Consider the following 12,746-nt stretch of genomic DNA (forward strand, 5'->3'; position numbering starts at 1 on the left):
CAGAGGCAGCTATGATTGTGATCTCCCAGTTACACATCCAGACCTGAGTGACTCGAAGAGAGGCCAGGCGAGGAGTACAGGCAGTCGCGTAAATATTTTGGCATCACTCCCAGCTCAGGTTTTTGCCAACCAATCTGCCCCAGGATTCTCAAAGCGGATATTTTTATGTGTTATTTGCGTTGTGCCTCAGATCAAAGCAGTTATGCATCTCCATAGGCCTTTTGGGTTTTTCTGGTGGCCTTATCTTTTCCCTAACTCTCCGAGGTTTAACTCTCCCCGGGAGCTGAGTGGGACAATGACAAACCTTGGGACCACAGAGAGCACCACAGTCCCTTTCAACATGAAGAAAGAGAAAGGTAATTTCTGATCCTCTTTGGCAGTCAGTTATTAGTATTTTAAGATAACCCTTCTAAATTAGAGCTGTATAAGAGGTTAGCTTGAACGATAAGAGTCTCACCATCATGAACCTCTTTTGAAAACCACATTTTTAAATGTTGCAAAGGTCATTTGTTTTACTTTGTTTTGTTTTGAGCATTAACTTTAACGATGATGTCAGCCCTGGGGGTGGAGAAACAGTCTTAAAGAAACAAACTCAGAAGTCACACAACACCAGGCTGTAGTCCAACAGGTTTATTTGAAATCACAAGCCCCTTCATCGGGTGAATTGTTAAAGAAACATAAGCAACAAATGGAGAAATAAACCATGTTAAACGTAATCAGGGGTTACATTATATAAATTAGGCATGTTTTCTCTATAATTTAGAATGTTTAGGGGTCATCAAACTGAAGGGGTGGCACGGTGGCTCAGTGGTTAGCACTGATGCCTCACAGCGCCAGTGACCTAGGTTCGATTCCCGTCTTGGGCGAGTGACTGTGTGGAGTTTGCACATTCTCCCTGTGTCTGTGTGGGTTTCCTCCGGCTGCTCCGGTTTCCTCCTACAGTTCAAAGATGTGCAAGTTAGATGAATTGGCCATGATAAATTGCCCATAGCGATAGGTGCATTAGTCAGGGTAAATATAGGCTAAGGGAATGGGTCTGGGCAGGTTACTCTTCGGAGGGTCGGTGTGGACTTGTTGGGCTGAACGGCCTGTTTCCATACTGTAGGGAATCTAATCTAATCTATATTAACAGGAAAAGACAGGGTAGATAAAGACAGGGTAGATAAAGATACTCTATTTCCTCTGGTTGGAGAGTCTGGAACTAGGGAGCATAGCCTGAAAATCAGGGCCAGATCATTCAGGAAAAATGTTAGTTAGTACATCTTAACCAGAGGTATTAAGGGATATGGGTTACAGACAGATATATGGAGTTAGGCCACAGATCAGCCATGACCTCACTGAATGGCACAGTAGGCTCAGGGACAGGGGCAGGTCTTACACAATTAATGGTAATACCTTGGGTAGTGTTGTAGAACAGGGGAACCCAGGGGTTCAGATACATAATTCTTTGACATTGTATCACATTAGACCGGGTGGTTAGAAAGGCATTTAGCACACATGCCTTCATTGCTCAGTCCTTTGAACATAAGAGTTGGGCTTTATGTTGAGGTTGTACAAGACAGGAAACAGTTGGAAATTCACTCCCAACACAGTCGCCAGCTGAGACTGATCAAAGGTCTTGTTGACAGAGCTGGTTAGTGTCCACACCAGAGGGCTCTCCAATACACATGAGAAAGCCTCCTGAAATATCCTGTGATTGGCTGGAAGGGTGGTTGTGTAATTTCCTGCAGGGGAAGGGGGAAGCTTACAAAACAACCGAAGATTGGGTACCACTTGGATGATGTCAGTTAGTCAGTGGCTGAAGCATAAAACATAGAGCAGTCAACAATGGCAATGTCAAAACCTCCAGGATGTCTGCCACCTAGTGGATTCCTGATGAAGGGCTTTTGCTCCTCGGATGCTGCCTGACCGGCTGTGCTTTCGGCCTAGTGCCAGTGGTTTGCCCGTGATCTCTCCCAAACAAGGAGAGTTGAGGCCCTAAACATCGACTCTCCTGCTCCTTGGATGCTGCCTGACGCGCTGAGCTTTATCAGAACCACACTTTTTGACTCTGAAGGAGATTTGACAGTTGCTAACAGTCAGAACCTATTTAGTTCTTTCAAGAACAGAAGGAAACAATATTTTGCTGGCCATTCCTCACAAGCCTGACTGAGTTCTGTGAGGATGTGATAAGACAGTTTGACAAAAATTGAGCAGTGGACGTGGTGTTTATGGATTTCAGTAAGGCATTTGATAAGTTTCCCCACGGTAGGCTTATTCAGAAAGTTAGAAGGTATCGGATACAGAGAAATCTGACTGTCTGGATACAGAATTGGATGGCCAAAAGAAGACAGCAAGTGGTAGTGGATGGAAAGTATTCCACCTGGAGGTCAGTGACCAGTGGTGTCCCACAGGGATCTGTTCCTCTCAGGCCTTTGCTCTTTGTAGTTTTTATACATGGCTTGGATGAAAAAGTGGAAGGGTGGGTTAGTACGTTTGCCCGATGACACAAAGGTCGATGGTGTTATCGATAGTGTCAAGGGCTTTTGCAGGCTACAACAAGACATTGACAGGATGCAGAGCTGGGCTGAGAAGTGGCAGATGGAGTTCAACCTGGATAAATGTGAAGTGATTCATTTTGGAAGCTCGAATTTGAATGCTGAATACAGGGTTAAAGACAGGATTCTTGACAGTGTGGAGGAACAGCGGATGTTGGGGTCCACGTACATAGATCCCTTAAAGTTGCCACCCAAGTTGATAGGGTTGTTAAGAAAGCACATGGTGTTTTGGCTTTCATTAGCAGGGGGATTGAGGTTAAGAGCTGTGAGGTTTTGCTGCAGCTCTATAAAATCCTGGTTAGGCCACACTTGGAATATTGTGTGCAGTTCTGGTCGCCTCATTATAGGAAGGATGTCAATGCTTTCGAGAGGATGCAGAGGAGATTTATCCAGATGCTTCCTGGATTGGAGGGCTTGTCTTGTGAAGAGTGGTTGAGTGAACTAGGGCTTGATGGAGGTGTACAAGGTAATGAGAGGCATAGATAGAGCAGATAGCCAGAGACTTTTCCCCAGGGCAGAAATGGCTGTCACGAGGGTCATAAATTTAAGGTGATTGGAGGAATGTTTAGGGAAGATGTCAGAGATAGGTTCTTTACACAGAGAGTGGTGGGTGCGTGGAATGCACTGCCAGAGGTGGTAGTAGAGTCAGAGACATTAGGGGCATTTAAGCGACTGCTGGACAAGCACTTGGACAGCAGTAAATTGAGGTGTGTGGAGGTTAGGTTCATCTTAGATTAAGATAAATGCTCAGCACGACATTGTGGGCCGAAGGGCCTGTACTGTGCTGTACTATTCTATGGAGGAGAAAGTGAGGACTGCAAATGCTGGAAATCAGAGCTGAAAATGTGTTGCTGGAAAAGCGCAGCAGGTCAGGCAGCATCCAAGGAGCAGGAGAATCGACGTTTCGGGCATAAGCCCGACGTTCCTGAAGAAGGGCTTATGCCCAAAACGTCGATTCTCCTCTTCCTTGGATACTGCTTGACCTGCTGCGCTTTTCCAGCAACACATTTTCAGCTCTGTACTACTCTATGGTCTATGCCAGGATCCTGTCACTCTCTGTATCAGCTCATATTAAGCGTCACAGCACAGAATGTGGGCATTCTGTCCGTTGTACCATTGCAGGTGCCAGCTCTTCCTCTGGAGTTATCAACACTAAGTTCTTCCTCCCAGCTCCTTTCCTGCATCCTTTTATAGTCCTCCCTACTAAGGCTGAGTCCTATTCCTGCTGAATCATTGTTGAAATCCCGGCTCATCTCGTGCTTGTGGTGAAACATTCATTGAGTAGGTTTGTGTGAAAGCAGCAGCAACCACACAGAAGACAGGGCAGTATCTTTGTGCAAATAGGTGCAGAAACTGAAACATTCACTCTTGCTAAAGATGCCAGCTGACTCTCTGAGTGTTTCCAACTTTCTAATGTTGCCAGTGCTTCATTGCTGAATCACCACATTCCACAGAATTGCAGGGTTAGGTCGTAATTTGCAGCGATGTTGATAATGGGTGGTAGCTCCTCGGATGCTGCCTGACGTGCTGTGCTTTTCCAGCACCATACACTCGACTCTGATCTCCAGCCTCTGCAGTCCTCACTTTCTCCTGGTAGTGGGTCAGCTGCCTGTTTTGCACATGATCCTATTTTTGGTTTCATCAAGACACCATCAGATTTACTGCCATCATTTTGCAGCACAGCATCAAAGTTGCATCAAGGTTCAGAGCACAAATGGAGGCTATTCAGACCCATTGAAAGGTAAAAACAAGGACTGCAGTTGCTGGAAACCAGAGTCTAGATTAGAGTGGTGCTGGAAAAGCACAGCAGTTCAGGCAGCATCCGAGGAGCAGGAAAATCTAGACCCATTGAAATCCATGTCGATCCTTTGAAAGAACTATTCAGTTTGTCGCTGTCTTCCCCATATGTTCCAGGAGCAGGGGCCACAGTTTAAAGATACAGGCCTTGAATGCTGAAGGGCCTGCACTGCGCTGTAATGTTCTATGTTCTATGTTGTATACAGGGTAAGCTCTTTAGAATAACGACAAGGAGAATTTATTTTCACCCTGGGAGTGGTGGCTATGTGGAATTGTCAACCACAGAAGGCATATGAAATCAAAACATTGAAAAATGTTTTCAAGCAGGAGTTGGGACCCGAAACAGTAATGAGACAAGAAAGAAGGTTTAGACTCGTGCAGAAGTTAAGGGGATCAAGTTAAATGGACAAAGCAGGCAGAGAACGAGGGAAGATTGATGGATGAAACTGCATTTATCCCATTACAAGAGGCCTGACAGGTAGGGCAGTTGAGAGTGTGGTGCTGGAAAAGCACAGTAGGTCAGAAGAATCCACGTTTCAGGCATAAGTCCTTCATCAGGAATGCCTGAAGGCTTATGCCTGAAACATCGATTCTCCTGCTTCCTGGATGCTGCCTGACCTGCTGTGCTTTTCCAGCACCACACTCTCGACTCTGATCTGACAGGTAAGGCAGATGAGCTCAGAACATGGATCAGAACACGGGACTGGGATATAGCTATTACAGAAATATGGCTGAGGATAGGACAGGATTAGCAGCTCAATGTTCCTTGATATAGATGCCGAAGGAAGGATAGAAGAGGAGACAAGAGAGGAGGGGGAGGGACATTTTTGACTAGGCATAACATCACAGCAGTACTTGGGATATTCCTGAGGGATTGTTCAGTGAGGCTATCGGGGTGGAACTGATAAATAAGAAGGGGGTGATCACTTTGTTGGCATTGGACTATAAACCCGCCAACAGAGGAGCAAATAGTTAGGGAGATTGCTGTAAGAATAATAGGGTTGTAACAGTCAGGGATTTGAAGTTTCCAAACATAAACTGGGTCTGCCAGTTAACGGCTTCAATAGGAGGAATTTGTTAAATGTGTTCACGAAAACTTTCTCAATCAATATGTAGATGGAGGGAGAAGGGGCAAAGCATGACGTCCTCTTGGGAAATAAGGCAGGGCAAATGACTAAGGTGTTAGTGGGGGAGCAGTTTGGGACCAGTGACCATAATTCTATTAGTTTTAGAATAATCATGGAAAAGGATAGGCCTGGTGTACAAGTTAAAGTTCTAAATTGGGTGTCACAAGCTCGTCTTTTCTTTTGCTAAAGACTGTTCATTTTCTCAAGGATACTGTGTCCTTGGTTTCTTTCAGAGGGGCGATAAACCACTCTCAGTGCCGATTAGTCTGGTTTGATACAGAGATAAAGTGTATTCAGAGGCCTTTTGTTTATACGTAAACAGGTGAGACCTCAGGCCAAAGTGGTCATGTTTTAGAAGTGACCTGTATAGTGAAAGGGGGGGTGGTCATCTTTCTAGCTGAGCAGTTTAGTTCAGTCCAGAACTGGTTGGAGGTTCAACAGTGAGCTGTGTGGAAACTCTCTCTCTCTCTTCTAACTTCAACCTCTAAGCATATGATTGAGACATATAAGATTATGAAAGGATTGGACACTCTGGCAGCATGAAACATGTTTCCGCTGATGGGTGAGTGCCGAACCAGAGGACACAGCTTAAAAATACGGGGTAGACCATTTAGGACAGAGCTGAGGAGAAATTGTCTATTGTCTATTGTCTATTGACCCTTTTTTGTACTGTGTGTTGAAGAGGGTTTGCTCTTTGGGACTGTTGTGTATATTTGGAACAGTATAATTAAGTCTAGTTTGGATTGACTGAGTTTTGTAGGGGTTCTTTATTCTGTTTTAAAGTCATGGAGATGTACAGCATGGAAACAGATCCTTCAGTCCAACTTGTCCATGCCAACCAGATATCCCACCCCATTGTGTAATCTTGTGATTTAAAACCTGGTAGTCAATCGAGCTCCCTCACTCCACTGTATACTTACTGAAACAAATTGCAAAGTTATGATCTGGGCTGCCTGCTTAAGAATATCTCCATGGGCGGCACGGTGGCACAGTGGTTAGCACTGCTGCCTCACAGCGCCAGAGACCCGGGTTCAATTCCCGCCTCAGGCGACTGACTGTGTGGAGTTTGCACGTTCTCCCCGTGTCTGCGTGGGTTTCCTCCGGGTGCTCCGGTTTCCTCCCACAGTCCAAAAAGATGTGCAGGGTCAGGTGAATTGGCCATGCTAAATTGCCCGTAGTGTTCGGTAAGGGGTAAATGTAGGGGTATGGGTGGGTTTCGCTTCAGCGGGTCGGTGTGGACTTGTTGGGCCGAAGGGCCTGTTTCTACACTGTAATGTAATGTAATGTAAAAATGTAATATTTTGAGTGGTCTGGCCTCGTCCATAACATGGGCAAAGCCACATTTGATGGTGTTAGACAGGAGCTGTCAAAATCCTGATGAAGGGCTTTTGCCAGGAGCTGTCAAAATCCTGATGAAGGGCTTTTGCCCAAAACGTCGGTTTTACTGCTCCTCGGATCCTGCCTGAACTGCTGTGCTTTTCCAGCACCACTCTACTCCAGAATCTGGTTTCCAGCATCTGCAGTCATTGTTTTTACCTAGGAGCTGTCAAAAGTTGATTGGGGAGATTGTTCACAGTTAAAGGGACATCTGGCAAGCAGATGGATTTCAATAGCGAGATGATGAGAGTTCAAGGTTAGCATGTTCCCATTAGTGTGAAGGGCAAGGTTGGCAGGGGCAGGGAACACTGGATGATATTGAGGCTCTGGTCACGAAAAAGAAGAAGGCATATGTCAGGTATAGACAGCTGGGACCAAGTGAGCCCCTTGGGGAGTATTGGGAGTATAGGAGTACATTTAAGAGGGAAATCAGGAGGGCGAAAAAGGGCACATGAGATAGCTTTGGCAGACAAGGTAAAGGAGAATCCAAATAGATTCTACAAATATATTAAGAGCAAAAGAGTAACTAGGGAGAGAATAGGGTCCCTTAATAATTGGCAGGTGGTGAAGAAAGCATTCGACACACTTGCTTTCATTGGTCAAAGCATCGAGTACAGGAATTGGGACATCATTCTACAGCTGTAAAGACATTGCTAAGGCCACATTTGGAGTATTGCACACACTTCTGGTGGCCCTGCTAAAGGAAGGATATTATTAAAAACTGGAGAAGGACTGGATTGACAAGGATGTCTGGAAGATTTAAGTTGCATGTATCCCTCGCTCTCCGAAAGCAGAGCGTTCCTATGAAACCTTTCGTAAGCCAAATTGGCGTAAAGCGAAGAGGCATTAATTTATATGGGAAACATTTCGCCCTTTCTCGTAAAAGTGAAAATGCCCCTCGGATTTCTTTCGGTTAGTGAAAACAGGTACTAATGCAGGTCTTTGGTAAAAGTGAAGTAGCATAAAGCAGACTTTCAAAAAACAGGGGATACCTGTATAAGGAAAGGCTGGGACATTTTTTCCCGGAGTGTACAAGGCTGAGGGGTGGCCTTAGGGAGGTTTATAAAATCATGAGGGGCATGGATAGTGTAAATAGACAAGGTTTTTTTTCCCCCAAGGGTTGTGGAGTCCAAAACTAGAGATCACAGGTTTAAGGTGAAAGGGGAAAGGTTTAGTAGGGACCTGAGGACCAACTTTTTCACGCAGAAGGTGGTGCATATACAGAGCGAGCTATCAGAGGAAGTGGTAGAGGCTGGTACAATTACAACATTTAAATTACATTTGGACAGGCACATGAATAGGAAAGGTTTATACGGATATGAGCCAAATGCAGGGAAATGGGATTAGTTCACTTTAGGAAACCTGGTCAGCATGAACGAGTTGGGCCGAAGGGTCTGTATGAAGCTATCACTTTATGACTGTATGAGTTAGATATCATTCTTAGGGCTCAAAAAATCAAAGGTTATGGGGGAGAAAGCAGGAACAGGGGAATGAGTTGGAGGATCAGCCACGATCGTATTGAATGGTGGAGCAGGCTGGAAGGGCCGAATGGCCTTCTTTGCCTTTATTTTCCGTGTTTCCGTTCGCCAATTCCTTTTTCAAAGTAATACATTAAATCTTCTTCCTGTACCTGCTCAGGAAGTGGATGCCAACCAGATATCCCACCCCATTGTGTAATCTTGTGATTTAAAACCTGGTAGTCAATCTAGCTCCCTCACTCCAGGTAATTCTCACTGTATACTTACTGAAACAAATTGAAAAGTTATGATCTGGGCTGCCTGCTTAAGAATATTTTGAGTGGTCTGGCCTCGACCATAACATGGGGCAAAGCCACATTTGATGGTATTAGACAAGAGCTGTCAAAATCCTGATGAAGGGCTTTTGCCAAAACCTGTCTAAAATTTCCCCTTTACCTCTTGATCATTGATCTTGTACCCATGGTCCCAGTGTTTACCCAGTCTCTGGTCACAGTCGACACTTCCACCCTTACATCCACTTATTGAGTGTACCCTGCTGACTCAAAATTCTGCCGGAATCTTTTCATCTGTATTCCAAACGTCTGCCATCCATTAAAAACTAGTATTCTTTCTTTGCCCTCTATAAGCCTTTCTGATCATTAAAGACTTGTGATTCTGCATCAATAGGAACTTCATGCATTTGAATTCTAAGACTCTAACTACTAGAATTCCTTCCCTTAGCCAATCTGCCTCACTATTTCTCTTTCCCCTTTCAGACTGAATTATCCGCACTGAGGCTGTTATCCCGTCACCAAATCACCCTTTATTTATTAGTGCACAGTACACTGGCTGTGGCCAGCCAGCTCAGGGTCAGTCCTCAACTGAGGAGATTCTAAATCTCCTGGTTACATTGGTCAGTCAGGGCTCCCTGATTGACCCAGAATAAGAACCCCGATCAAGAACCTTGGAGTCAATGAGGTCTACCTCGTCCCAATCACTACACAGACCAAAACCCTTTCTAAATAGCTCATCAGTACAAAATCTCCCTAACCCTTAGGGTTTAAGTTATGGAGAGAAATTATGCCAATTAGGTGTAATTTCTTTACAACATTAAATGTTAAGGAATGATTTGATCAAAGTCATAAGATTATCACAAGAAAAGGAAGAGTAGATAAAGATGAAGTATTTCCATTGGTTGGAGACTTTACACTGGGGGACATTGTCTCAGATAAAGAGGAGATGATGGCCGAGTGGTATTGCTGGACTATTAATCCAGATGTACCAGCAATATTCTGAGGCCCTGGGTTTGAAGCCTGCCATGGCAGATGGTGGAGTCAATAGATGTGAAGCTGTAAAAGCACTGCATCCGAGGAGCAACAATGTCAACATTTCAGGCCAAAACCCTTCATCAGGACTGGGGAGGGGGAGGGGGAGTGGAGCCCAGAAATATATAGGGGGGATGGGGCTGAGGGAAGGGTTGATGGGATGGTCATAGGTAAATGAAGGTGGAGGGTTATGGTGATTGGTTAATGGGAAGGGTGGAGCGGATTGGTGAGGAGGGAACTGGACAGGTTGGGTCAGGTCAGGGATCCGGGGAGGAGGGTGAGGGCTAGTCAATGGGATAAGGCATGGGAGCGGTGGGGGGGAGGTGGAGGGATTTTGAAGCTGGTGAATTCAATATTGAGGCCACTGGGATGTAAGCTAACGAGACGAAATATAAGGTGTTGTTCCTCCAATTTCAGCTGGCCTCACTTTGACAGTGGAGGAAGCCAAGGATGGAGATGGCGCTAGGGGAGTGGGAGGGGGAATTAAAATGGATGGCAACTGGAAGGTTGGGTTGGTTGATGCAAGCAGTGTGCAGGTGCTCCGCAGATGGTAGAATTTGAATTTGGTAAAAATTTGGAATTACGTGTTTGATGTTGAACAAAAATCCATTACTGATTGTCAGGCAAAACCCATCTGGTTCACTATTGTCCTTCTGGCCTACATGTGACTCCACAGCAATGTGGTAGACTCTTAAACCTCCCTCTGGGCAATAAATGGTGGCCAGTGATACCCTTATCCTTGCTAATGAAGAAAACAAAAAAAAAAAATTAGGGCCAATCCATTCAGGAGAGTTGTTCAGAAGCACTCCGACACACAAAGGATGGGAGAGGTTTGGAACTCACTTCCACAAGCAGCAGTGGATGCTGGATCAGTCGTTAATTTTAAATCTGAGATGGATTTTTTTTTTGTTCGGTAATGTGGGTCAAAGGCAATGATATGGAGTTGGGTCTCATTGAATGGCAGAACAGGCTCAAGTGACTGAATAGCCTACTCCTGTAAGTGGCTCCGTGTTAAATTTGTTCTGCTTCTGCAAAGCCTCTTTGGCTGTCTTATTAATTGCGATATATAAAGGCAAGTTGCTTTTAACCTTTCAGCGTCAACTGACAAAACAGGGACAGGCAATATGTCCTTCGGACTATGAATTGTGACCCTGTGTGGGTGCATACAATAAAATTGATGCTTTTTATTTTAATGGGGACAATAGGATGACGCTTATTGGGTTTTAAGAATTTGCATTCCCAGCACAGAACTTGAAGTGATGAGAGCAGTTATCAGGAAACTGTGTATCAGAGGCCAGCAAGTCCTGAATGATATTCTGCCTGAAAGTTAATGGGTCGGAGATTGTGAGGCGTGCACTTAACATCTGTGCCTAAACTCCTGATGTGCTTCCTTTTGTGTGAAGCTCAGAACTGGAATTGCTCATTTGACAAATCAGTACCTCATGTTCCTTAACACTGTGAAGTCAGTCAAATGATAGGCTGTAGGGGACGGCCCACAGTCAACCTCTCCCTAAACACGGAAGGGGAGCTGGTTAGCTCATACGGCTGGACAGCTGGCTTGCAATGCAGATTGACAACAACAACGTGGGTTCAATTCCTGCACTAGCTGAGGTTATCATAAAGAACTCTCCTTCTCAACCTCTCCTCTCACCTAAGACATGGTGACCCTCAGGGTAAAATACCACTAGTTGTCTCTCTATAATGAGAGAGCAGTCCTCTCTTCTGGTAAGAAAATGCCAACTTTACTTTTGCCGAGAGACCACAATGATGACACATGGAAACGAGGACAATTCTTTCATCTTTAGGCTTGCTGGCAACATTGGCCAGGGCAACATTTATTGTCCAATCCCTCATTGCCCCTGAGAAGGTGGTGGTGAGCTGCCTTCGTGTTGTGTAGGGACATTGAAAATGCCATTCGGAAGGGAATTCCAGGATTTTGATCCAGTGACACCAAAGGAACGCTGGTATATTTCCAAGTCAGGATGGTGAGTGGTTTAGAGGGGAACTGGCAGAGGGTGGTGTTCCCATGGATCTGCTGGCCTTTGTCCTTCTGGATTATAAAACACTGGCGCAATGCCACTTTACTTTCACCAATGTAAACTGGAGACAGACATCAGAACAGCGAACATCAAATAGACAGCAGAGTACAGGCCCTCGATGTTGTGCTGACATTCATTGATAAAGCTCATTCTTTCAAACCTGCTGACTCGTTTTTTCCATGGCTTTAAGTGCTGGTGACAACACAGGATGTGAGATTAGAAAATGCTGCTCAATTGGAGGGTAGAAACTAGCAGGGTGAGGTTGGGCCAAATGGCCTCACTCCATGCTGTAACTGCTTTGTGGTTCTCAGCCGTACAGAGTGTCAATGTCCGTGTCATGCTCAGAAGTGCTTTCGCACCCTGTTTAACTCTTCTGTTCAGCTTCTGCAGCTGCTTATTTCATGAACCTTGTAATTAAATACCAAGCTGCAGAGTAAGCCTTCCCTTGGGTTAGTGACGACAGGTTGAGGGAAGGTGTTCAGGGGTTCTGCGTAAAGCAATTCCCTAAACTCCAGGCTGAGAATTAGTAAAGCAACAAAACACACCAACAAGGCCGGTGTAACAGAGAGCAGGCAGAGTCTCAGTCTTGAGCCTACAACGTGCAACAACGGGCTCTGAGAGAAGCCCCTCCCGGCTAATTCGGACCCAGGTTTAGAGGGCATTTCCATAGCAACGCGAAGCGAGGAGCCATGTGGAGGTGGCAGTACAGGGAGGTGTTTAAGGCCTACTTTGAAGTGCAGATGTGCTGTGAAATGTTCAAGGTTGGTCCCTCGGCACCCTCGAAGCGTCCGGTGCTGAAGTTGAGAGACAGAACGCCTGGCTTGGCAGTCAGCACTGTGCCACCTTTCGATCATGAAGGTAAATCATTGCCTCCTTCTCCTCTCCCCACCTCCTCCCCCCCTCCTCCGTACACGGTATTGTCAGCATCAACTCTGCCCGATGTCCTTTGCCCATTTTCACGCCTGTCTGCCGGGTTTGGTGGGGAAGATTTCTCAGCCAGCTAGCCAAAGCTCCTGCGATACCTCACACATGTTTGTTAATTTAGTGTGAGGCAGGTGTTGACAGGCTGTTTTCACCACCCGCAGGA

At 45.5% G+C, this 12,746-nt stretch overlaps 1 protein-coding gene across 1 annotated transcript in view; it reads left to right on the plus strand.

The window, feature by feature from the left end:
• The first annotated feature begins 280 nt into the window (after positions 1–280).
• Positions 281–12,746, plus strand: part of robo2 (roundabout, axon guidance receptor, homolog 2 (Drosophila)) — a 977,511-nt gene continuing 965,045 nt past the window's right edge. The window contains exon 1 of the mRNA XM_043700204.1: positions 281–356. Coding sequence (XP_043556139.1) covers positions 296–356 — 61 coding nt within the window. The 5' untranslated portion in view covers positions 281–295. The remainder of the gene's footprint in view (positions 357–12,746) is intronic.

Source organism: Chiloscyllium plagiosum, chromosome 12 (assembly GCF_004010195.1).
Source record: "Chiloscyllium plagiosum isolate BGI_BamShark_2017 chromosome 12, ASM401019v2, whole genome shotgun sequence".
NCBI classification, from domain to species: domain Eukaryota; kingdom Metazoa; phylum Chordata; class Chondrichthyes; order Orectolobiformes; family Hemiscylliidae; genus Chiloscyllium; species Chiloscyllium plagiosum.